This window comes from Podarcis raffonei, chromosome 10, assembly GCF_027172205.1.
Source record: "Podarcis raffonei isolate rPodRaf1 chromosome 10, rPodRaf1.pri, whole genome shotgun sequence".
NCBI classification, from domain to species: domain Eukaryota; kingdom Metazoa; phylum Chordata; class Lepidosauria; order Squamata; family Lacertidae; genus Podarcis; species Podarcis raffonei.
This window is the reverse complement of record NC_070611.1, coordinates 56,615,079-56,641,711: the sequence shown is the minus strand read 5'-3', so window position 1 is coordinate 56,641,711 and position 26,633 is coordinate 56,615,079. Positions and strand designations below refer to the sequence as shown.

The following is a 26,633-nucleotide window of genomic DNA, read 5'->3' as shown; positions in this document are numbered from 1 at the left end:
CCAACAGGTTGGCAAAGGCTGGTGTAAAATGATTTGCCCTTGGCAAATCTTAGGATCTGTCTTTTTTGTGGTCATCCTATGTTAGTGCTGTGTGACTGAACTGCATTTATATGGATGTTTTTGCTACTGAGATCAATTCTAGGTTATTTGTCATGAACTCTTCCCTAACAGTCACTTCAATGGGCAAAATTCTAAACTTTTAATTATATTCTTTCTCATAGGTTCACAATTTGGTAGCCATTGAGTTGGCCTATATCAACACTAAGCATCCAGATTTTGCAGATGCCTGTGGATTAATAAACAACAACATAGAGGTAAGGAAAGAAAGTCTCTCCATTCATTACAAATGGGTCTGCCATCGCGTGCACAGATAGTTCTATTTTGCAAACTCTGATCTTACTGGAATTACCAGATTTTCCCATCAGCTGCTTTGTATGAATAAAGATTCTAAAGGTGATATCAAACATTGGTCAGACTCCAGATAGATCCATTGAAATCAGTGGACCTCGTCTGCACTTCTGTCTTCCATGAGTATTGCAACTTAAAATAAAAATAATGATCTTGCTTGGGTTGGGCCACAGACCCATATAGCATGGCAGTGTCTCTCAGAGGACAGCAATATAATTATAAAAGCTTATAAGGTGGGTCTGTGACTGCAACATTTAGCAATCAGTGGTCATCTGGCTTTGAACAGAAGGGTTTTCTTATATCTGCAGTCAGAATGGATGTGTGCAGACATGGATGTGTGGTATTCTGAATGAAAAGTCAGCTGGTTCTTTGTCCTTGTGTGGCAAGAGAATTCCCCTTCCCCTTTTTTCTTCTACCTTGGTTTTACAGTCATACCTCATGTTACGTCTGCTTCATGTTACGTTCTTTCAGGTTACGTCCCACGGCGACCCAGAAGTACCGGAAAGGGTTACTTCAGGGTTTTGCTGCTCACGCATGCGTAGACGCACAAAATGACGCCATGTGCATGTGCAGAAGCGGCGAATCGCAATCTGCGTGTGCGCCGCTGCGGGTTGCGTTCTTTTCATGTTGCAAACGGATCCTGTTCGCAACCAGAAGTACCACTGTACATTGCTTGCGTCTCATTTGGAAGTTTGCTGATAGGAGTTATTTTTAGGGAACATTACCCGGTAGCTTTTTCTGCCCCCTCTTTGTATATATTCTCTCCAGTGTCTGCCCGTGTCATTACCTGAGTGTAAATGAGGGGAGATCCTGCTCAACCACTCTGCTAAGAATTCCAAATAGCTGTGTCTGGAAAGAGAGGACACCCCAGCGTTCCTTTTTATGTGGCATGAGCATATTGAATGTTTTTTATGCTTTTTCTTTCAAAGGAGCAAAGGCGGAACAGGTTAGCCAGAGAGATGCCTTCTGCTGGGTCACGAGACAAGGTGAGTTGTTTGGCTCGATATACTTCATGGAATTTGGAAGTGGTGCTTAAGATCAAGTCAGTCGTAATGTTACCACAGTAATTAACAAAGAGCTCCATTTATTCATGGGAGTCTGGAGTTGTTGGGCGGTTCTGTTCCAAAAATTCAAGTGCATGCAGTCTTCTGAAATTTCAGCCACCAAGAGGGATCAAGGAGGCTCAGTTAAAATAATCAGACAAGCAATGCTGATGTCATTTTCTGCCCTTCTTGCTTCTTTAGTCCACTAAGCCTCCTGGTGTTTTGGCACCACCCACCCAGGAGCCTTCTACTGCTGGTTCTGCCGAGGTTGATGGCAAGGTCTGTCTTTGTTTCTTCCTCTAAGCACTGCATGCTGAAATCATTTTGTGGTGCACTCTGGTAGTGGTTGGACATGATTCTCATAAGCATAAGTATTTTTGTCCAGATTTTGCTTGTCCCAGATCATGTGTTGCCAGCTGACAAAGTTGGCTAGTTAATTAAATTACGTTAAGGTAGTAGGTTTCAAGTTATATCTTGGGGAGCCTTGGAGCTTTCTTTCCATTACTGCTCTGTCCCTGTTGTGGGCAGCTTCAGGAAGCTGTTGGGTGTGTGTTCTTAGGGCATTGTTCTTCCGTGTTGGATCACCAGGTTGTTAGACCACACTCCCATCCATCAGAGCCAGGGGTCAGGGATGAAGGGAGTTGGTAGCCCTGCAACACCTGGAGATGCAAGGTTGAATAGCACTGTTCTGGGCAAAGCTCTGATTTTGCAGCTGTAAGCTGCATCTGTGACAATCAAAAGTTCTGCTTGAGCTGACTCTTGTGCCCTAAGATACCTATTCCCAAATCTCTTGCAACACCCACTTTAACCTTAAATATTTGAGCTGCCAGTCTTTTGTATGAAGCTTGAAAATGTGATGATTGAAAAAGTCTGTTAGGTTTATTCTGGTGCATATCAGGATACAAGATTGCACATTTACCAGCCTGCCTGCCACAGCTCCTTCACCCTGAGCGTGTCCAGCTGAAATGCTGCAAGTAGGGGATTAATAAATTAGGAAAATTGATGTGCAGAAATAATCCATATTCCAAACCAAACCATTTAACATCATTCATATTTTGGGCATTAAGCCATTGTACCAGTGAAGACCATATATGTATCAAAGGTCTAAGATGAGTCTGCACGTGCAAGAGATTGGGGATAGGCCTTTGGACACATTCCCATCCCATAAACACCATTTTAACCTTCATGTGTTCACATGAATGACTGAAGAGGGCTTAGAACAAAACTGGGATGCTCTGAGTTTTGCCATTTGTTCTGTTCAGTGGGAAAAGCCCACTTAATGAGGATGAGAGATTTTCTTAGTTGGGCTGGGGAACCTGCGGCTCTTCAGATGTTGGAGATGGTGGGAGCTGTAGTCCAACAACATATGAAGGGCCGAAGGTTAGCTATCCTGGTTCTCAGCCATTCAACCCACCTAGGCTCACCAAAGGAGCAGATAAGAGTTCACATAATCTAGTAGCCTTCCCCCAGTCAAAGAACATGATAGCGCAAGTTTCTCTTGTCTCTGACAGAAACATTGGTTCAGATCAGACAATTGTTCCCATAGCTAAATATAACTGTGTGGCTTAATACAGTGAAGCTGGCATTCAAGGAAAGCTGAAAGAGGGGCTCTCAGCCTCAACACTCTTTCTGCGCTTCATGGTTTATGATCCAGGAATGATAATTCAAACCGAGCCTCTTGAATTATTGGGCATATCAAAACACCAAATGACCGTTTTTTAAAACATCTGCCCATCTCTTTCTTTGATGCTTCCTCTCATCCTTGTGTGCTCTAATGTAAACTCAGTCTTGATTATAATCAGTTGCTACAGCCTATCATCTTTCTCATGTACTTAATAAAGTTTGCCTGTAGTTCTCTTGCTGAATACCTAGGTATGTTTGCATGTCAACCTGAGTGATGAAACAGAACCAATGGAGAACAAATCCCCTCTCAGCTATGAAGCTCACTGGGTAGCTTGTCACTGTTTTTATTTATTTAGGCAGTTTATAAACTTCCCCGTCGTCCAGCATGTTGTGGCTTCCAAGGCTGCTACATCCAAACTAAAATATTGAACACGTTAAAACTCCATTAAACAGTAAATATCATGGAACTGCAGTCGTAATATCAATAAAATCCATCAGAAGCATAAAAACAAACACTAATGCCAGTTGAAAGCCATGCTGGAATGCCTGGGCAAGTTGGAAAGTCTTTCGGCTTTTTGGAGCCAGGCAAAGTTGGTGGCATTTGGGCTTTTCTGGAGATGGCTTTCTGTGTGTATTTAGGGCACTATTCAGTCTAACCTTCCTCAGTGGTGTGTGTGTTAAATTGAAGATTTAATTTCTTGCATGTAGAATGGGATTAAATGAATCACTAATAATCAAGCATTTGGAACGCAGGACATTTTCCTTGCAAATAACTGATTGGAATTTGGGTATTGTATATTTTCTTTGTATTAGACATCCTCTGCTGTGGGAGATGGAGCTCAGGAAGCCGGAACAGGCAACTGGAGAGGCATGCTGAAAACCTCCAGAGCTGAGGAAATACTAGCTGAGGAAAAATCAAAACCAGTAACGGTCCTACCTGCTAGCCCTCAAAGAGGCCATGCTGTAAACTTGCTGGATGTGGTGAGTTTCTCAGTATAGGAACAAAATTTGCAAGCTGGTACAAGAAGAGCAGGGTGTGCCCCTCACAGAACTTAGGAGTGGGCAGGATTTGGTCCTTCTGAGTTACGTTCTCCACCCATTTTTAAACATGGCTGTCAGCCAAAAGTATATTGTAGCTAGTAGCCAGGATAGAGGTATTCTTTAGGGGTGGGGGAAATACAAATTTAGTGATCACCATGAATTCTAAAAGGTATTTTTGGTTTGTGCGAACAAGTACTTAATTTATATCAGCTGCATATTTTACATGCTAACTCTGTACCAAATTATGCACCACTATATTTATATTTTCAGTTGGACTATCATGTGCAAATTAGCAAAATGGACAGGGTGGTTCAGATTTCATGCAGTAGGAGAGGAATAGAGCATTATTACCCACTCTTTATCTAAAAGGGCTCTCAGAGTGGCTTATAAATGACAGTACAATAGTTCAGCTAATAGTTTAATGGCAAAATGCTACTGGCTTGTGCATTCTGTACCATCCTGCCACTGTGATTTTTGTAGCAGGTTGCACAGACTGTCATTTTAGCAGAGGTTAAAATGGTAGATGGAGAGAGGTGAGACACGGGTTATTTTTAAACAAGGATATGCACTGTTTATACAGGAAATATATGTAGTATGGAGTAGCTTGAGTTTTCCCAGCCTGTTTGTGGCTTTGTTAGTGATGATGTCGTCATGTCCATAAGCTTTACTCTATAATATTAAGGGCTGGAAACATGCTCTTAAAAACACAAAGAATAAAAAGCTCAAATTTGAGGAGCTTTGTTCTTAGACCTGGCATATTTCTCAAGAACAATGTCCTTTCACTCCAGCAAAGAACAGCATGTCATCTTTTTTTAAGGCCTAGGATCTATTGTGACTTGTTCACAAGTGACAGCAATGATGCCACCATTTCCCCCAAGAGTCAGGTATGTTGTGTCACCTCCAAGGTTTTAATCTGTAAAGCCTCATATTAACAATTTGTTTTTTTTAAAAAAAGATTCTCTTGACGCTTGCCAGCATTGTTATGTCACCAGATGGAAACCACCTCTAAAATCCAGGTGTATTTGCCACCTTCTTGTAGTTCAGTATGAACCTGACTGTCCTATTTGAAGTCCAGTGGAACTGCAGGCTCATGAAATATTTTTGACTCTGCTTTTTCCTGCACCAGCCTGTTCCTGTTGCACGCAAGCTTTCAGCCCGAGAGCAACGAGACTGCGAGGTGATTGAACGCCTTATCAAATCCTACTTCCTGATTGTGAGGAAGAACATACAAGACAGGTTTGCGATCTTCCTTATTCAGGATTTGACCCTCTCATTGCTTTATTATTAATTCCGATAGTATTTTTTACTGTTCAAAATGTAAATACAGTTGAGCAGCTCTGTGTAGTTTCTTTCCTGCATTTCAGTTCTAACGGACTGTTTCACAAAAATAACCATGAAGTTTTAGTGTTTTGGTGCTTTAGCACGGAAACAAATGTTGCCGTATTGTGAGTTATCTTCAGGGTTGTTGTTTCTAAATTCTGTAAATACAAAATACACGTATCATACAACCAATTTATTACCAAATGATACTCAGTCTAAAACTATGTGTTATAAATACCAGTGTTAGTCTATCTCAAGAGTAGATCCGTTGAAATTAATGAATGTAAAAGTAACAAGCTCATTCATTTAAGTGAGCCTTCTCAGAGTAGTCTGTGGTGGCCTCAGTAGCATGGAATGCCATATACCAGCTTTGACTGGTGCCCTAGCTGCACACCTATCTGGACAGGGGTAGTCTTAACTTCTGTTACCTGCACTCGTAACCTGTAGGCTAGATTGCTGCAATCTGTTATACGTTAGACTGCCTCTGAAGATGGTTTGGGCACTTCAGCTGTTGCAGAATTCAGCAGCCAGCTTGCTCACTGGGAAAAAAAACAATTTGAGCATATAGCACTCACCCTAACCCAACTGTATTGGCTGCCACTTGGTTTCTGGGCCCTATTCAAACAGCTGGTTTTGACTACATGTCTCAGGACCACAATACAAGGACTGACTCTTTCCATATGAACTAACCTGGACCTTGCAACCATCACTTGAGGTCATTCTTCATATCCCCCCTCCATGAGAGGTCTGAAGGGTGGCAACATGAGAATGGGCCTTTTCCGTGGTGGCTCCCTGCTTGTGGAATGTTCTCCCTAGGAAGGCTCACCTGGCACCTCATTACATATTTATAGGTTCCAGACAAAAATAATTCCTCTTCAACCAGGCCTTTGATGGTTAAATAGTCTATGGTCTTTTAAGTGTTCGGGGGAAGGTTATTAATCATTGTTATGTATTTTGTGTTTTTATGTTGTAATCTGCCCTGTGATCTTTGGGTGAAGGGTCGTATATAAATTTAAGAAAGAACCCTTAGCTCCGTGGGTTATGTGCTTGATATATTTGCTTGCTTGCTTGCTTGCAGTGTGCCAAAAGCAGTGATGCATTTTCTGGTTAACCATGTGAAAGACTCTCTTCAGAGTGAGCTAGTAGGACAGCTGTACAAAGCCTTATTGCTGGATGACCTTTTGACTGAATCAGAGGACATGGCTCAGCGCAGGAAGGAGGCAGCTGATATGTTACAGGTACTGCAGTCCCTTTTCTGTAACAAGCCAAGTTAGTTTTGTTATGTACACTAGTATAGTTTATTTTCATACTCTGCCACCTGAGCCTCACAATTGTGTCTTACATGGAGGTTTGGTTCTAAGGGTTCTGCATAATATGCAAAAACACACTCAAACCCTTGGAACCACTTCTGCGCAAGCTCCGGGATGCTTTCATGGGGCCACCCAAATTCCTCTGAGATCTTGTGGGAGCACCCCAGACCTGGCATGTAGAGGCAAGAACGTGGTACAAAAAGAGCTTTGAAGCTCTCTGCCTTGCTTGGGAAGCAAGGCCCTTTCCGCATGCCGGCTTCACTTTTAACTTGTGGGATTTCAACCAGATTGCCTTCAACTGTGTAGGGTTGAAATTGTGCAAGTTAAATGTGCACAAGATGCAGTTGTACTGTACCCAAAATTTAAGATTTAGTTAGTGCACTCTTTGGCTGAGGTCATGAGAATTTCTACCATTCCTTTTCCAGATAGGACTGTATGCAAAGTTCATTGGCTATAGAAATGATCAGAAATAAGCAGTGTTTTGGCTTGGTTTATGAACCAAACCAACCCATCTTCCCTGAATCTTGCAGCATGTGAGGTCTTGCATCTTGCAGAGGTCAGTGCTTTGTTGGCCTCACCCCTCGTGCTACCATATTCAGCCATCACTTAATTATTGCCCAATGATTTTTATTGTATTACTTTTGTGGTTTATCTCTGCCTGTGACTTGACAAGTATAAATCTCAGCAATTTCTGTTCTTGTCCTAGGCCTTGCAGCGAGCCAGTCATATTATTGCTGAGATTCGAGAGACACACCTTTGGTGAAGGGCTTCTCCAGCTGGATGAAGAAATGGATGACTTGAAAATTGCTAGGCGTTATATATACTTATGAACTTCTATGTTTACTGCAGTATGTATAAATCTGCTCACATAAAGACAATTCAGTTTGGCTTTCTACGGACAGAAAAGTATGCTGTACTTGCAAAACAAGTCTCATATAATCAATGTATTTTCTTTACTAGTTTCCTGGTGCAAAGACCAAGGTCTGTTCTCCTGTGAGGACTTGGACTGGACTGAACTTAAGGAAAGAACCATGTAAAAATTCCAGTGCCTGGCTTGCTAAATGAGTTGCCTGTGGATAGGATGAACAGTGTAGTATTGTGATGTAGCCATTTAAGCTGGTTTTGCAATATAGGTTTTTCAACCATGAAGAAAGGACACCACGATATTTTCTTTAAGATGAATTTAATTGCATGCACTCTAAAGTCTCAAACAGATAAACAGCACAGTAGAAATACTGCCTTATAACTGTGTAATGTGTACCCTCATGTTTTAGAACCTTAAAAGAAATATCTGGCTAACTTCCAAAATGCATTGGCTATTTTTGTCCTTTAGCTAGATAAATCTGGAGTAAGTGGAGATTCTGCTAAGAAGCGTTATCAACAAAGAAGTAATCAGAATTTGAAGAATCCTAATGTCTGGGACCAAAACCCATGGACCATCCACTTACAGAGTTCCAGACTAACAAAACAGCAATATTAAAAGGTATTGTGGCAGATCAGGTTTCTCCTAAATCATTGTGAAAAGTAAGGAAACTTCAGAAAATATTGATGTAAAAGCAGCTGGCCTTTAGATTAATTCAATGGTCCCAACCCATTACTGTTTTTGAGCTACTTTCATCTTAGGTGTTGGTGTGGTAACTTGCTTGATTGTCTGCCATAGTCACCAAAATCAACAGTAATGACACTTTAGTTCCTGAAGATTTTATAAGTTTATGTTTAACGCACAGTACACCTGCTCGCACACAACATTTTTCCTGCATGGAAGGAAAATATGTGTTACGTTGGAATAACTATGTTTTTAGATTGCTGTGAGGTGCATATCCTAAGTAGATATTGCCTTCCTCAACATGTGTACTTGTGGAAAAAAAATAAACCCTTGGCCTTCACACATTGTGTACAGGATTTTATCCACTCAGTCCTTACACAACAGGCTGAAAAGAGTAAACTCAGCTTACGCTTGAGACAAAAGGTATTGGACAATAAGTGGAAATGTTCAGTAGCAGTTTGAAAACATGCTATTTCTATCCTCTTCCCCTTACAGTATATTGAAACAGAACTGTGATGGTGCCTTTAATGGTGCAGGCACTTGGAACTCTCCTCAAAAATCACACATACAGCAAGCATATTGAAAATAAAACCATGCTTTAAGATTGCTTCTGATGCTTTGGCAAATCTGTGGCATGAGGGTATTTTAACCTCCTACTAAGTTCAGTGAACCTGTACCTAGTGCCCGCTAACGTAGAATCACCTCATTCCCTCTATTTCTGTTCTTCAGGCAAGAATGCTGTCACTTAGGTAACCAAAATGGCACCACCCCATACCGAGTGGGCAGTATGGGTGGGAGTGTCGGAATTCAAGCGAGCAGAGCCTCCAGCTCTTAGGAATTTGGCCACCCTCCAGGTGCCCGGCTTGAATCCTTGTGACCTCCCCTGCCAGCGTCTGCCGGCAAGATCAAGGGAGGTCTCTTCGGCGATCCTTTTCAAACGTGAAAAGAACACACCACTCCTCCCCCCCTCTCCCAGGGAGGGGGAAAGAGACAGACAGAAATATATTTACATGTCTTTATTCCTGTCGTTCACCAGTACAGAGAAAACATGTCTGCACACTCTGCTTCCCAACTGCAGAGAGAGAATAAACTCCACCCATGTACTTCCAGTACAGGGTCATGTGCTGCTCTGAGGTAACATCCGGCTCTCAGAGCACTTTACAAACTGTCCCTGGTTCCCACGGTATAATCCAATAACACCCACATCCTGTTTACCATTCCAGCCACCTGGTGCTTGCTTCAGCATTGCTCCTTTTTCGTAACAGGGAGAACCCCTATGCTTGCAGAAAGCCAAAAAGTAAGACTAACTAGAGGGAACCAGTCCAGTGAGGAGTAAGGATGCCCAGTACCCATGAAGTGCTGTTGACTGGTGGGGGGAGGGGGAGGGGAGGGTGTCATGCTAGTTAGCAGGAAGAATGGGCTAAAGTAATTTAGGGCAGGAAACAAGAACACTCGACTGATGTGATCATGTTTCACTAAAGAATTAACCTGTAAAGGTGAAAAATAAATAGTGACTTCTGGAAGTTATTTATTTTTAAATCCAGTGATAGTAAATATCAGGTGTGGGGACCTTTGTTCCACTAGATGTTACTTGCTACAACATTCACCATCCCTGGCTGTGCTTGCTAGGACCAGTGGGTGTTGTAGTTCAGCAACATCTGGTATAAATTAACAAGGTTGTTGACCTGCAATGGTTAAAGGCCTTTAGAGCATAAGAATTAATTCTGAGTAGATGTCAAATTACTATGAGTTCTAATTTAGCCTGTCTCATACACTGTTTTAAAAGGTATTGATTTTGCCAGGCACATTAAAACACGTCCTGGTGAAACCAATGAGCACTGTCCCATGGAAGTGGGATTCAACATATATCCTTGCTTGCTCGATATCAGAGGTACAGTAATGTGCAAATAGTTACCATGTATGGTGAACCTCAGCCTAGGCCCCCTTATGTGACCTTCTTAATTCTTTCCCAAGCCACACTGGTCACTGGCTTTGCACCCTGAACATTTTTGCATAGCTGGAATGGGTCCTTGAATTCTGATATTGCTCTTGGTTGCCTGGATGAAGGATAGAGGGGACATATGTAGAAATTACTGTAAAAAACTAAAATTTATAATTACATTGGTTGCTCTGCCCCCATTTGCTGTATTCATCACTGGCATGTAGACATCAGGATACAGCCTTCAGCCAGTATAAGGTTCCTCACATTAATATATTGCTTATTTATTTATTATTTATAACCTTACTGCTCCTCATCAGATTTCAGGGTGGTACAGACGTGGGGAATTAATTCTTATGGTGGAAACTTAATATTGAGGCTAAAAAGGTTGTTTCAGTTTACGACATTTCTGTGATAACCATGGATTCTGAAGCACATGCTAATGTTCAACACAATGCTGAGTATATAGATCATCGGTGGATTACTACCCTCTGAAAGAATTCCTAAAGGGAATCTTGCCCTAAAAAATACTAAACTACACAAGGAGCGGGGAACTGCCAGCCCACAAGCCACACAAATTCTTTCTACTGACTCCAACAGTGTTTGTCAAAGCTGACTATTGCAGAGTGATGTTCTTGATGGAAGCTTAACCCACATTCTCCAACATCACACATTCCTTCAGCAATATTTTTTTTTGGGGGGTGCAGGACTGTGTTACGTTTGCAGGGGTCACCATAGCCACATGTGGCACGTAGCTCCCAGAGAGACAAAATGAAATGCAGCTTTGGGGACCAAAAAGTTCCCCAGCCTTGCTCCATGTGAATTGTGATCACTAAGGTTTTAAAGGGCGAGCCAGTCTTCACTAGAAAATCTCTTCATACTGCCATGAAGTTTTCAAATAGACCATTTCAATCTCACATAGTTTCAAGTAATATCAGCAGCTGTGAATATATTTAAAATAGCAGCTACTAATGCCACTGCTGTACTAGCACTTTCAGTATTGCTTGCACAGGATTGAACAAACCACGTTTCTACAAGGCTAGCATGCTATGTACTATATTATGCACTTTGAGTCATCGGGGTGTGGGTGTGACTGCATTTAGAGTGATTTTCATCCTGCCTTTTAGGCTTCTGTATCTAAGGCAATGGAACTACACAGCTGTACGTATTTTAAAAAATCACTGTCTAGTCCAACTCAGAATTGAAAATGCATAAACGAATTGAAAGAACATTTACCTACTGAAGGGTAGTTTATCCAGCATCAGTACCAAATGTATGTAGTTACTTTTGTAAATAAAGCTGATTGTGTAGAAACGACAGTTTTACATCAATAAACCGCATTTTAAAGTATGGTCAGTTTTTAACTTAACTTGCTGAGACAGTTGCTAATGGGTAAGGGGTAAACACTAGGTCACTATGTTATTTTTGAGATAGCGAGCTTCTACCTACTATGGCACACTGGACAAAACCACTATTGGATCAGAGGCCCAACTGTTCACAGGGTATACATACTGTAACCCTGAGGCAGTAGACCTACATTAACTATACTTTGTTTAAAACATAACTCCCTATTAGCTGGGAATTGTAGAACTGCAGAGTTGGAAGGAACTGTGAGGGTCATCTAGTCCAATCTGCATGTTGTAAGAACAGCTTTTAGATCTGCTGGACATCTGTACTATCCATAGAAATATAAATTACACCCTGAGTTACAAATCCCACACTCCAATACCTGCTACATGGGAGCATAATCTCCATATACATTCATCGTAGAGCAACCTCAAGGCATTGACGCCAGCCCATGTTTTGCTCAAAAACAGCTTGAATACAAAGCAGAAAGTTCAACTGAGTAATGAAGCAAGCACTATATTGTTTAGGATAAAAAATGGATTCTTATGCCTTATTAAAACCTAATTGCTGTTGGCATTACAGTGCCATACTCTTCTGTCCTCCAGCTTCCAGAACATAAGATAGTTGATAAAATAACTTGGTTTTAAAAAGTTAAAACCCATTAAAAACAATTAAAATTAGGTTATCTGTGGGCTCGGGATCTAGCTGCCTGGCTTGTCACTACTTCAAACAGAAATGGGTTCTTATGTCACATTTACTACCATTCACATCCTTAACACACTAAAAATGCAAGTAATAATAACTTTCAGGATTAATTTGGTTATCTTTATTGTAGACAAACGTCTTATAACCAATACTTACGATAACGTATTTCAACAGTTCCATTCTTTGGATAGACTCTGCATTGTACCATAGAGTTCCTCCTCGTTTCATGATTTAAGTATGAATTAAGATGCCATCCAATTTCTAGACGATACCGAGTCTCACACAGTGAGAAAAGGCAATTCACACCACAGTTCTTGCGAGTTGTTTGGTGTGTGTTCTCAGTCCATGAAGTAAAATGCACTCATAACATACTTGAAAAGAACCTCAGCACTTTTGTTCTTCGTGTGACAACTGAAGCCATTTCACAACATAGTAATTTCTTTTTCCAATTCTAAGGAGTGACAAGCCATTATTGAGGATATGTTGTCCAAGAACAAGAACAGCATCGGGATCAGTTATTTTAATGTGATTTATAGAAACTCCACCACTTGTTATGTCACGATACCTTGAAAAAAAAATTGTACAGTCAATGACACGGCTAGAGCTAGACCACCTTACAACTGTTTAAAGTTATAATAACCTGTCAGTGATGACAAATTAGGGTAGAAACTCACTCAGCCACAGACATACAGGCAATAGCAGACAGTTGAACTCCTGCTGCATACTGTGACAGGAGAGGGGAAGAGGAGGTGGCAGCAGCAGAAGTACCATATTGGATCTTCCATCAGGTATGTACTACCACCCTCTCTGGTCATGGTACCCAGTGGCAATTTGGCCAGAGGGAGGTCAGGTAAGAGCCTCACCAGGAAGGCTGTCTCACACAATGAGGCTGCCTACTAAGTAGAAACAGCTTGAAGCTTGTTTCTAGACTAAGCAGCTACAGAATTAATGCCACAGAATATGTAAATATTAACTTACCCCCTTGGTCCATCTACAATAGCATTCGCTTTCCGACACAAATCAAGTACTGTTGTTCCAGGTTCAAGCATCAACTCAATATATGGTGCTTCCCTGAAGAGTTCTTGAAGCTCTTGGTCGGACATGGTCTCTAGTGCTGCTATGTCACTGTAATAAAGGGCCCTTGTGCACCTGGTTTTTAAAAAACATAAAAAGAGTACTCATCAATATTTACATTATGACCAAGACTTGCAAAAGTAGCTTTTATCAATGTTAGGAATTTAGAAGACTCCTCTGTAAATTCTGCATCTTTGCAAAGCTGAAATTTCCTGTTTGCGTTTCCATTAACATTTTGGTCCAAAAATAAACATATTAACAGCCTAAGTCTTCCTTTACCTCTTAGCAGATTCCAGACCTGCTTTCCCATGAACAAGCTTAGTTACTTCAGCAGCAAGCCGTTTCTGGGGCCCCCACTTCTCAGGCTCTTTAGCATGCATTTCCATAATGTGTTGGATTTCCGGAAGAGGGAGGAAAGTGAAAAGCTTCAGATACCTTAAAGGGAAAATAGCTACCATTATCATTTATTGTTTATATGCCCCCCCATCTGACTGGGTTACCCCAGCCACTCTGGGTGGCGTCTAACAAATTAAAACATGATACAACATTGAACATTAAAAATTTCCCTATACAAGACTGCCTTCAGAGCTACATTTTGCTTCTGTAACAGACAATGCAGATCTACACTAATTTCAGCCCCCCAATCCATGCTTTAGATTCCGTAAATTTTTAAAATTTTAAAGAAGTAGCACAATCTTGTTAATGACCGCGTAAAAACAAAAATGCATTTTTATGCTTGCTTTTTTAAAACTGAAAATACTGAATCTAGGTCTTCTGAACAATATACAGAGGGGTGTCTGTCAGTCTAGTTTTTGCAAAACCAATAAAAGTCTTGTGGTATTTTAAAGAGTAACTTTGTATTGTTTTTACAGTAACAATATGTGCTTAGGATATGACAAGACTATTTCTTGCACCAGTACAATAGCACGAGCCCTCTGCACCGTAAAATCAGAGGTGGTCAAAGATGTAGCAGAACCTCAGAGTATTTTGGGACTTAATAAAAACGTTAAAGAACATCATATGCAGGTTTTATAATACAATTCACAGTGTTCAAAACTCCCATTGTTCTAGGCACCTTTTGAGACAGAGAATTTCATTAGTATGAGCAGTTTCTGAGCTCTGGGAGCAGTACTGTGCCTAAGATTTTGGATTAAAACTGCAGAGTAGAAGGAAAGGATGGCCTTTTTCTGCATCACCACTTCCAGCTACTCTCCGAAGACTGGAGAAGGAATCCTCTTAAGAATGTTAGGGGGTGGGCAGGGGAAGGACTAGCCCATGTGAAAAATGAACATAATATTTTAGCTACGGTTCATTTTCAGCTTTGTATTCTTGTTATAAAAAAGCATGCCTAGACATTCCATTATTGCACCCATAACCTAGGTGCAAGGTGCCATTTAGCTCCTAGCCTTCATATCTCAGTTTCTAACACTGATGGAAAGCAGATAATACATTATTGTTTATGCAAGGTTAATAACATTTTTTTGCTAACAAACATCTAAAAACCTTGGACACATTCTGAGTGCTGCATTAGTTATTTTTAGCTTGGGCTAGATTGGACCCTTTTGCATATATATTCTAAATTTTAATTTATGACCCACCTCTTGCCAAAGGAACTCAATATGGCATACATAGTTTTTACCCCCATTTGAGTCATGACAATCCTGGAAAGTAGATTAGGTGAGTGTGTGACTGGCCTAAGATGATTTGGTGTGGCTTTGAGCCTGAGCTTTCCCATTTTTCATCTGATGCTAACCACTACAACACACTAGCAAAGCAGTCATTTTGTTCTAGAACAGTAATTCACATAGATCGATAAGAAACGTACTTGCCTTTTAACAGCGCTATCTGGCTGTCTGACAAAGTACTGATATAACTCAAAGGGAGAGGTCCTATTTCTGTTTAGCCAAACTGCATTGCCAGCAGATTTCCCCAACTTATCTCCAGTGGTACTTGTAATAAGAGGCACCGTTATTCCAAATACATCTTCGCCTGTCACCCTAATAGGAAACAGATTACAATACTTAAGTTATGTTACTTGTCAACAGAACACGGTACACATTTAATTTCAAGACCTACAAACATTTCTACAACAGAAGGCAACCCTATTGCCTTCAGCTACCTGTCAAAAATCTGTTGATCTGCTTACACAATGAACTCTCCTCTCCCATCAATCACTTGCCTCTTTATGCCCAGTTCTTTTAGAGCTCTTGACAGCCAAGAGCCCCAACATGTCATGTGCAGATACATGCCCCCTCTTGAAGGAACTAGTAATGGCACACGTATTACTCAGACCTAAGTTATATGATCCAGTAGTGATGTATGGAAGTGAAAGCTGGACCATAAAGAAGGCTGATCGCCGAAGAATTGATGCTTTTGAATTATGGTGCTGGAGGAGACTCTTAAGAGTCCCATGGACTGCAAGAAGTTCAAACTTATCCATTCTTAAGGAAGTCAGCCCTGAGTGCTCACTGGAAGGACAGATCCTGAAGCTGAGGCTCCAATACTTTGGCCACCTCATGAGAAGAGAAGACTCATTGGAAAAGACCCTGATGTTGGGAAAGATGGAGGGCACAAGGAGAAGAGGACAGAGGACGAGATGGTTGGATAGTGTTCTCGAAGCTACCAGCATGAGTTTGAACAAACTGCGGGAGGCAGTGGAAGAAAGGATTGCCTGGCGTGCTCTGGTCCATGGGGTCACGAAGAGTTGGACACGACTAAATGACTAAACAACAACAAGTTATATGATATTTTGGTTTACTAGTTCATTTAATACCTCTAGGCCTTGAATGTTAGACTGCCTCCAAGAAATACTTTAAACAAGCACTGGCCATAAAAAGCTGATACTAAAGGGAAAATTAAATAAATTAGATTGGCCAGTCTACTGCATAATGATATCAAGCATCCATCGGGTGACTTTTCAAGATAATCAACCTTTTTCTTTTTTGGGTGGAAGCTAAGCGATGCTGGTACAGTCCTCCAGACTGAGGCCATGTGATGTTATTATGTCCACCATATACATCCAGAAGTTCTCCCTTTTTTAATAACATTGTTGGAACTGTTGGCTTCTCCATAGCAATGACACATAAGACTGACAGGCTGTGGTTCTCATATTTAAAGTGTTTAGCAACAGATTACTTCACTTGTGTGTCAAAATTGCTGATTTAAGATTTCCAAAATGTGTGCGTAGGTCAGTTGCAGTTTTACCTATGCACTGGATATGACATCCCGTTTTTTGCATTCAATGATATAAATTATATTGCATGACCTTCAGGTGATTTCCTTCTTTATGTACTATGCTCTACCCATCCTGGTATGTGTGTCTCTCTACAACACTCACCCACACCCCTCCCAGCTAAGGATAGCACCAAGCATCTAATGAGAAAGGCTGTAGCTCAGTGGTGGAACATCAGCTTTACATGCATAAGGTCCCAGGTCCAATTCCAGTACCTCTAGGCAGAGCTGAGATTGTGCCATCTGAAACCCTGGAGAGTCACTGCCAGTCAGTACAGACACTACTGAGCTAGATGGACCAATGGTCTGACTCTATATAAGACAACTTCCTATGTTTCTGGGATTCTATGAAGTGTATTCTAGTCCACAAAATTTCACACCTTCATTAATTTGTTTTTTAGGTGCTGAAACAGATCAACATAGCAACAGCTTCCTTTGCAATATAACCTTACATTCTTGCAAAATAAGTTACATCCTTCTTTTGCAAGACAGCCCTACAACAATGCTTTCATTTCCAGGGTGCCAAGTCATCCCAGTCACGCCCTTTGTAAATATAAGCTTATACCACCACTGATAAAACCCAACCAGTCGACTGTTACAGAAACTGCTTCAATAGTAAGGATATGATTAACCCATGATCTGCTCTAACTAAGCTTCTGCATGGGTGGGCTTCAACTTGGATGGGATGTGTACCAAGTTCTATGCCAGTGGGGTAGGAAGATGCTGGTTGGAGGGGGGGTATGCTGTTTGTTTGTGTTGCTACCAGCACTGGTGTTATAAATTTTCTGTATGTATTCAGGAGTGATGTTGAAATGCAATGAAGTAATTAGAACAAATTTGTATCCTATAGTATCAGCTCTGATGTCATTATCTACACCGGAGGCTAGCCTCATCTTAATTGCTCCTCACTTCTACCTGCCTCTTACCTCACAGTACATTATCGATCTTTGAGACTTCCTCTAAGCTTAACTACATGCATATGGAAAACCTCTGGCCAGAAGCTGTATCACACCTGCATTCTGTACACTGGTATCCTATAATCAGAACAATACTTATCTGCATTGAATATGGGAATAGTTGTGTGCACTCAAGGACTCCTATCCCCCCTTTGTTAGTGTAGATCAAATCTAAAAACCATGCCAGTAAAATCTTGGGGTGTCAGTCTTAGGCTGTGATTCTAGTCTAGCCCACTTCCTGAGAAGTGTTAACGCAGCACAGAGCATTAGGGAAAGGTGGATAGTATTTATTAGACTTGCTATCCACTTATTGTGCATAGGTCTCCAAACAGCTCACAACAAAAAATGAATGAAAAGAAGGAATATAAAAATATGAATCTACCTTATGTTAGACCACTGGTCCATTCATCTATTCTGATTAGAAGCATGTAACCTTTTCAAGCACAGTTACCCAATAGTTTTCTAACTAGAAGTAGTAGTAGTAGTAGTAGTAGTAGTAGTAGTAGTAGTAATAATAATAATAATAATAATTTTTATTTATACCCCGCCCTCCCCAGCCAAGGCCGGGCTCAGAGCGGCTTACAAGCAATAATAAAAACAATTTAAATGATTACAACTTAAAAAAAAAATTAAAAATACAACATTAAAATATTGAAACATTAAAATATTAAAATGTAGCCTCATCGCAGGAGAAGGAAAAGAAAAAAGAAAGAGAGGGAGGGAATCAAATTGGCTCAAAGCCAAAGGCCAGGCGGAACAACTCTGTCTTACAGGCCCTGCGGAAAGAAATCAGATCCTGCAGGGGCCCTGGTCTCATGAGGCAGAGTGTTCCACCAGACTGGAGCCAGAGTTGAAAATGCCCTGGCTCTGGTTGAAGCCAATCTAACTTCCTTAGGGCCCGGGACCACTAGGGTGTTGCTATTTATGGACCTTGAGGCTCTCCGTGGGGCATACCAGGAGAGGCGGTCCCGTAGGCACGAAGGCCCTAGGCCGTGAAGGGCTTTAAAGGTCAAAAGCAGCACCTTAAATCTGATCCTGTACTCCACCGGGAGCCAGTGCAGCTTGAAAAGCACTGGGTGAATATGCTCCCATGGCAGAGACCCTGTGAGGAGCCTCGCTGCAGCATTCTGCACCCGCTGGAGTTTCTGGGACAGCTTCAAGGGCAGCCCCGCGTAGAGCGAATTACAGTAGTCAAGCCTGGAAATGACCGTCGCATGGATCACTGTGGCCAGGTCGGGGCGGGAAAGGTAAGGGACCAACTGCTTGATGCGGCGAAGGTGGAAAAATGTCGCCTTGGCTGTTGCTGTAACTTGCGCCTCCATGGAAAGGGAGGCGTCAAGGATTACACCCAAACTCTTAACGGAAGGCAATGGCACTAATTGGGCCCCCGCAAGAGAAGGGAGTTGGTCCCTCATCCCCATGCCATCCTGACCCAGCCATAGGACCTCTGTCTTCGAAGGATTTAGTTTCAATCGGCTCCCACGAAACCATCCAGCCACAGCTTCTAAGCATCTGGTCAGTGTGTTCGGGGCCGAGTCGATGTGGCCATCCATCAGCAGATAGAGCTGAGTGTCATCAGCATATTGGTGACAACCTAGCCCAAAGCTCCGGATAATCTGGGCAAGGGGGTGCATAAAGATGTTAAAAAGCATTGGGGAGAGGATTGCGCCCTGCGGCACTCCACACACCAAGGAGTGGCGCAACATTTCCCTCCCTAGTGCCACCCTCTGTACCCGACCAGAGATAAAAGAGCACAGCCAGTTACGGGCTATGCCCTGTATCCCCACGTCTGTGAGGCGGTGGTCCAGAAGATCATGATCGACCATGTCAAAGGCTGCTGACAAATCTAAAAGGATCACCAGTCCTGACCCGCCTTGATCCAGCTGTCTACGGAGATCGTCTGTTAAGGCAACCAGAGCCGCCTCGGTCCCAAAACCAGGACGAAAACCAGACTGAAATGGATCTAAAGCCGATGTTTCCTCCAGAAACCTACCAAGCTGTTCAGCAACCGCTCTCCCTTACCCAGATATGGAAGATTTGAAACTGGGCGGTAATTGGATAGGTCTAAGGGATCTAATAAAGTTTTCTTTAAGAGTGGGCATACCACTGCTTCCTTCAGTTCCCCTGGGAATGTCCCCGTGTCAAGGGACAAATTGATAATTTCAACCAGGGGGGTCTGCGCAACATCTGGACACTCCCTAATCAGCCAAGACAGGCACAGATCAAGGAGGCAGGTGGTGGGCCTGCCAACTTGGAGGAATCTAGGGGGGTTTGCCCTGCCGGACCTTAGACTTTACTATGAATCAGCAGCTTTTTGCTGGTTGAAGGAATGGCTACTTCTTGAGAACACTGACATTCTAGATATTGAAGGCTATGATAATGTATTCGGGTGGCATGCATATTTGTGGTATGGTAAGGTTAAAGCGCATAAAGCATTCAAAAACCATATTGTCAGGAAAGCACTATTTAATGTCTGGATAAGATATAAAGATTTTTTGGAGAATAAAACTCCAAGGTGGTTATCACCTATGGAAGCGAAAGCTATGAAAAAACTTAATATGGAGGCTAAATGGCCAAAGTATTGTGAAATTTTGGAACAGGAAGGTGACAAGCTGAAATTGCAGAGTTATGAGAAGCTTAAAGGGAAGGTGCGAGACTGGTTACATTATTTTCAAATAAGAGAGGTTTATAATCAAGACAGAAAAATTGGTTTCCAGGTGGAAAAATCAAAGTTGGAAACAGAATTGCTAGAACCCAATGCTAAGATATTATCAAGAATGTATAATTTGCTGTTGAAATGGAGTACTGAGGATGAAACGGTAAAATCTGCCATGATTAAATGGGCACAAAATATAGGACACAATATTATGTTTGCTGACTGGGAGCAGTTGTGGACCACTGGGATTAAATTTACGGCATGTAATGCCTTAAGAGAGAATATTATGAAAATGACGTACAGGTGGTACATGACCCCAGTCAAGCTTGCAAAAATTTACCATTTGCCCGATAATAAATGTTGGAAATGTAAAGAAATTGAAGGCACATTCTTTCACCTTTGGTGGACGTGCCCGAGGATCAAGGCTTTCTGGGAGATGGTTTATAATGAATTGAAAAAGATATTCAAATACACTTTTGTGAAGAAACCAGAGGCCTTTCTCCTGGGCATAGTTGGCCAATTGGTGCCAAAGAAGGATAGAACTTTTTTTATGTATGCTACAGCAGCAGCAAGAATACTCATTGCAAAGCATTGGAAGACACAAGAACTACCCACCTTGGAAGAATGGCAGATGCAAGTAATCGACTATATGGAAATGGCTGAGATGACTGGCAGAATCCGAGACCAGGGAGAAGAGTTGGTGGAAGAAGATTGGAGGAAATTTAAATTTTATTTACAGAAGCAGTGTAAAATGTATGAATGCTGATGGCATTGAAATGAAATGAAGGGGTTTTAGTGACGAGAGTAAAAGTTTGAAATTATAAATTTGGGAGGTAGGATACTTAAGGACAAAGTGGTAGGATATGAATTTGCTGAACCAACTGTCAAAAGGGATACAAAAAAGGGAGACGTGAGGAAGTCAGGAAAATAAGTTAATCAATGTTGAATAATTAGAAAAGAGTGATTTGTGTTTTTTCTTATTTTACTTTTGTGTGTTGACTGGTGTTTTTTTTCCTCTTTTCTTTTTTTTCTTTTTTAGGTTAAATGTTTGTATTTTATGTATTTTATGTATTGTGAAATCTTGGTTTTGTGCGTTTATTGTCCTTTGTTTGGTGATGTCTTTCCTTATTGTTAAACTTAATATAATATAATAAAATATTATTATTTTAAAAAAAACAACTTGGAGGAATCTATCCACATCAGCAGGGAGTATTCGATCGAAATGGACCAACACTGGACCTGAAGTCAGTCGAGGGGCCTCCAGTTCAGTCACTGTATCTAAATTGGCAGGGAGGTCACAGCGGAGCAACAGGACTTTCTCCGCAAAAAAGCTCGCAAATGCCTCACAGCTGTGGGTTGAATTTGTGCTTAAATTTGGTTGTCCTCCTAAGGACGTTATTGATCTAATTATTCTAAAAAGTTGTACCGGGCGAGAGCTAGCGGATGCAATGGAAGCTGCAAAGTAAGATTTCTTAGCAGCTTTCATAGCCATCTCATAGGTTTTCATAAGCGTCCTATAAGATGTTCTTGAGGCTCCATCACGAGTCCGTCGCCATACTCGCTCTAGCCGTCTGAGATCCTGCTTCATTTTCCGGAGCTCCTCAGTAAACCAAGGGGCCCGGTTTTGACGGGGTCACAGAGGGCGCTTAGGCGCGATCTCATCAATGGCTGCCAAGAGCCGGTTATTCCAGTCCTCAACAAGGTCATCTAATGAGTCGCCAGGAGGAGCAGGGTTCCGCAAGGCTTGTCGGAATCTATCAGGATCCATCAGTTCTCGCGGACGAGCCCAAATAGGTTTGCCACCCGAGCCGGGGAGGAGCGGGAAGTCAATCTTGGCTTTCAGAGCGTAGTGATCAGACCATGGCACTTCCACAGCGGGGAGCATGATCACATCTATGCCAGCCCCAAAGATCAGATCCAGCGTGTGGCCTGCTTGATGAGTGGGGCCCAAAACAAACTGGGAGAGCCCTAGTGTTGAGAGAACCAATGATGGGACCTTCTGTGGGTAGGGTGTGTGCTCTACCTGCTGAGTAAGAGATGTAACACTTCCATAAAAGATGTCACCATGGGAACTTAACATAACATGCACGGTTTCTCATATTTATTAATTTTAAAGGTAGAAATGCCTTAGTGTTATTCAAAAACTAATTATCAATATATCTAGTGCTAGTGATGGAGCAGCAGCTTACTGTATGCTGAAGTGCCAAACATACCTATACCAGTGCAGGGCGGGCCCACAGTAGGCCCACAACTTTTATGGATTCCATCTCAGCTATACAGCCAGCCAGCTGCAACTGCACAAATTAAACGTATGCAAGGCAGAGAGTTTAAGAACTCTTTGGCATGGGAAGAGCTTTTACCATATTTTTCGCTCTGTAAGGCGCACTTTTTCCCTCCTAAAAAGTAAGGGGAAATGTGTGTGCGTCTTATGGAGCGAATGTAGGCTGTGCGGCTATCCCAGAAGCCAGAACAGTGAGAGGGATCGCTGTGCAGCGCTCCCTCTTGCTTTTCTAGCTTCTGGCTTAGCCCCTCTGTCCCTTCCCCCACCACCCGGAAAAGCCCCCAAGAGCCGCGCTTGCTTTAAAGAGCCACGCGGAGCTTGTGTACGGCTCTTGGGGGCTTTTCCCTGAGAAGGGAGAAGGGCAGCATGTCAGTGACAGGCTGCCCTTCTCCCTCCTCGGGGAAAAGACTGCTCCTCGTGAAAGAGAGTGCTGAGCAGAGCCTGGGATGTATACAGGCTCTGCTCAGCGCTCCCTTTAAATAGTATTTTTTTCTTGCATTCCCCCTCTAAAAACTAGGTGCATCTTATGGAGTGCAAAATACGCTAAGCTCTCTGTCTCACTTACTGGGCTCTGGGAGACTCTTGCATGGGCTCTGCAGGCCGTCACCCTGGCCCTAAGAGATCTCACACTGAGTCTGGAAGATAAAATTGCCCACACAGGGACAGTTCTGGGGGTTGTTTTGACTATATGCAATTTCAGCTTTACATGCTACCTCCCGCAAAAAACCTAAGACGCAATCCTACTGTATAGTTACTTTAGGCAATACTGCTAGTTTCTTCTCCTGACCTCATATCAAATACCAGAAAACAACAAAACCCCATCTCTGGATTCAAGTTGTACATGTTTATATTACACAGAAATCATATTACAATTATTATGCTTCTGTCTATGTAATTGCTCCAGAGATTGCTCCTACTCTGAGGAGCTTGTTATTTCAAAGGAGTAGACTAGAGTTGTCCATCCCCTCAAATTTCCAATTTGAAAAATGGTAAGAAATGCTTCCAAAAAATGCTCTCATATTTCTATATCTAAGTGAACTGTGAGCAGATTGGCTCATCTTTAAGGTTTATTATTATTGGCTCAGTGTATGAACATTTTTGTAAAATAAAGATTACACATGAAAAAATGAGTCAGCTCTCAACAGGGGCTCCCAACTGTGCCCCTCAGCAGCAGCTGTTCCATCAGGCTGCAGCAGAAGAAGAGGTGGAAGGCAAGACAATTCCTTCAAGTTTAGCTTAAGAGTAGCTCCAAGACCCAGGCCCATTTCATCAGCTCTGCTAAAAGATCAGCTCAATCAGGATCCTCTTGCCCCTGAACTTCCCACAGGTATCTAGTTGGCCACTATTGAGAACAGGATGCAAGACAAGAGGGGGCTTGCTGGCCTGATCCAGCAGGCTCTTCTTAGGTTCTTAACTGCTCCAATTTCAGCTGGCCCCTACATGCACAACTATTTGTTGAGAACGGATCTCTGACTTTGTCTGCTTGCGTTCCCTCTGCCCTCCCCATCCCATGCCTTTTCGCTTGCAACGCACCTGTCGCTACTGATTACCTATGCAAGCTACTGCTCCGCAATAACCTCCCCCCCCATCCAGCTACCCCAGCTTAAGCGTGGGGTGAGCACACTCCAAATGCAGGCCTCCCCCACCACCCTTTATCTCGTACTTGGAGACGAGGTCGTGTCCGGACATGATGTTGCCCATCTGGTCCGCTCCTCCCAGTTGGATGCGGCAGCCGTGGTGTCGGTGCAGGTGCAGGAAGTCGTAGGCCTGCAGCGCCGGGTACAGGAACTCGGCCAGCCCCATGCCGCCGGGGCTGCTCAGGCGGGCCTTGCAGCTCTGCCTGCTCAGCATCGTCCCCATGCGCAGGTGGCCCCCGACGGCGCACAGGAACCCCACCACGGACTCGCGCTCCAGCCAGCTGGCGTTGTCCAGCACGGCGGCGCGGCCCAGGCGAGTCGCTTCCCCGCTCCAGAAGAGCTCGCGGTGGTTGTCGAAGAGCCTCTGGAGCCCGCGGCGGAGGGAGGCCGCGTTTTCCCGCGCGCGCTCCTCGGGGAGGACCTCGCGCTCCTCCGCGCGGCCGCTGGGGTCTCCCAGGCGCGCCGTGGCGCCGCCCACCAAGGCCACCACGTCGTGGCCCGCGCGCTGGAAGTGCAGCAGGCCCAGCACCGCCAGCAGGTGCCCGACGTGCAGCGAGTCGGCCGTCGGGTCGAAGCCGCAGTAGGCCGTGACGGGAAGGCGGCCCGCCTCCAACAACCCGGGGAGCTGCTCCTCGGCGGCCTGGGGAGGGAAAATCTCCTGGAACAGGCCCCGCTCGAGCTGAGCCGCTAAGATACCCTTGGCCGGAGCCCGCGGCCGCTGGTCGTGGGACTGCCGCCGTCCGCCAGGCGCCTGGAGCCGGGGCGAAGCGACCCTCAGGCCGAAAAGCCAACGGTGGCCGGCTCGTAGCGCGGGCGCCGCCATCTTAGCTAACGGAAGGGGGTGCCCGCGCACATGGCGCAGAGCATGCTGGGAGGAGGGGGCGGGGTCGAAGCGTTCCGCCTTCTGCCCTCATGGGGCCGCTTAGAGGGGAGCTTTGGCGTCCGCCGCCGACGTCTTTGTGGCATTAGTTATTGACCAGGCTCCTTGCTCATTTCGTCGAATAAGGAATATATGGTTTTTAAATAATAATAAAAACACATACCGATTTTTTTTAAAGAATTGCCTTCTTTGCCTGTTCTGGACATTAAAGCAGAACTTGCTCCCCCCTCCCCACGAAGTTTTCGTTAATGTTCAGCAATTCCCAAAAAACAAACGTATTTAAGCAATGAAGTGTGCTTGGATATCCCTTGCTCCGACCTAAATTATTAAACGCACAATTGGGGGTATATCATTAAATAAAGTGGAGTGGGAAATAAACTGCCTGTACAAACAGTATGTTTTAATTTTTCCAAAGGAAAGTTCCAGGGAGGAACTACTGGACTAGAATATCTGAGCAATTAAATGTTACTGAATCGGTTTCAGTCAAGATCAAGCATGGAAAGTAATTGTCTTTCTTTAGGAGTTAAATTAGCATAACAAGAAGGGCAGAAATAGCAGCAGCGACTGCTCTTTAATTGCTTTATAATCCAAATTAGAAGTACTGAATTTAGTGGGGGTTACTCCCAAGGTAAGTACAGTAGTTTCCAGACTATAGCCTTATTGCCTAGGAAAAAACCCAAAACATTCTGCCTTTCTTGGACACACTGAAGACATCTTGCACAACTAGAAATATCAAAATGAATACAAATGGCAAACAACAATAAAAGCAGTAATCCAACTACAGAGCAATAGCTAAAATAACCAATTGAATCAGCAGGAATACCAACAAATTTTCTGAAAAAGTAAAATGGAATCTTATGCATGCTTACTTGGGAGGAAGCCAAATTTCAAAATTGATTTAATTCTGAGAATCTAGTTAATGAAAAAACAGTGGTACAGAGGGCAGCCAATCATACGTAGGGTGAGGCATTCCACATTCCTTTGTGACATGAGCCATAATTGGGCATTTTTGGTTCATGTATTAAACAAAATGGAAACAGGAGCATTTTACCAGTTCCTGGAAACATGCACAGCTCAGAGATCTATCTAATAGGAAAGATGAATAAACGCAAACATTCATTATAAGATGTATAACCAGTGGAGTAGTAGGACAGAAACAGCATACTGCTACTTATTTCACAGCAGAAATGATCTCCTATGGTCAGAAAGCCACCATTTAAGCTAAACAGATGAGGGGGCAGGGCAATGGTATATATTCGTCCCCACGAAAACTCTGCAAAACAAAAACAGGGTTTTCTTTGATCAAAGAATCTGTGGCTCTGACCTCTGTGCAACCATGATACCCTGTTGTTGCTCACAGAAATCTGAAAAGAAACTGATAACTATTTTAAAATGTTACGGAATCTCAGCTTTCCACTGGGTGGCAGAATTGCACTTAACCTGTACGTAGTAACGCCAGCTTTCTATGTGATCCCTGGTAATCAGTGTGCTAAATGCTGCATTTTGAGTCAACCTGGAATTTTGGTGTGCCAAACAAGTTTTCATTGTATAATCTCCTTGGTGTGCTGATGCTGCTCTGTAACCTTTGGGCCATTCAACATATTTTGCTCAAATGTTTTAGTAACTGAGAAAGCTC

At 42.9% G+C, this 26,633-nt stretch overlaps 2 protein-coding genes across 5 annotated transcripts in view; one reads left to right on the top strand and one right to left on the bottom strand.

Annotated features, from left to right (window-relative positions):
* DNM1L (dynamin 1 like) overlaps positions 1-8,631 on the top strand; it is a 39,049-nt gene extending 30,418 nt beyond the window's left edge. For 2 of the 4 annotated variants that reach the window (XM_053404774.1, XM_053404775.1), the window contains 7 exons: positions 222-314; positions 1,338-1,394; positions 1,653-1,730; positions 3,888-4,055; positions 5,242-5,351; positions 6,514-6,673; positions 7,452-8,631. In XM_053404774.1, coding sequence (XP_053260749.1) covers positions 222-314; positions 1,338-1,394; positions 1,653-1,730; positions 3,888-4,055; positions 5,242-5,351; positions 6,514-6,673; positions 7,452-7,508 — 723 coding nt within the window. In that variant the 3' untranslated portion in view covers positions 7,509-8,631. The remainder of the gene's footprint in view (positions 1-221; positions 315-1,337; positions 1,395-1,652; positions 1,731-3,887; positions 4,056-5,241; positions 5,352-6,513; positions 6,674-7,451) is intronic. The other 2 variants (XM_053404777.1, XM_053404776.1) reach the window with 1 other exon arrangement.
* Positions 8,632-12,388: 3,757 nt separating this feature from the next.
* Positions 12,389-24,971, bottom strand: YARS2 (tyrosyl-tRNA synthetase 2). The gene is made up of 5 exons (XM_053405747.1): positions 24,144-24,971; positions 15,186-15,353; positions 13,636-13,791; positions 13,261-13,431; positions 12,389-12,847 (listed from the first exon to the last, which is right to left on the bottom strand). Exons 1-5 carry the CDS (start codon positions 24,938-24,940, stop codon positions 12,667-12,669), a joined length of 1,473 nt encoding a protein of 490 aa, XP_053261722.1. The 5' UTR covers positions 24,941-24,971; the 3' UTR covers positions 12,389-12,666.
* Between the last annotated feature and the right edge of the window lie 1,662 nt (positions 24,972-26,633).

Excerpts from the sequence above, each read along its gene's own strand:
- YARS2 (XM_053405747.1), bottom strand. The coding sequence starts at position 24,940 with ATGGCGGCGCCCGCGCTACGAGCCGGCCACCGTTGGCTTTTCGGCCTG. Across the intron at positions 15,354-24,143 it reads GGACACGACCTCGTCTCCAA|GGTGACAGGCGAAGATGTAT; the intron begins GTACGAGATAAA and ends GTTTCCTATTAG. Across the intron at positions 13,432-13,635 it reads GGTCTGGAATCTGCTAAGAG|GTGCACAAGGGCCCTTTATT; the intron begins GTAAAGGAAGAC and ends TTTAAAAACCAG.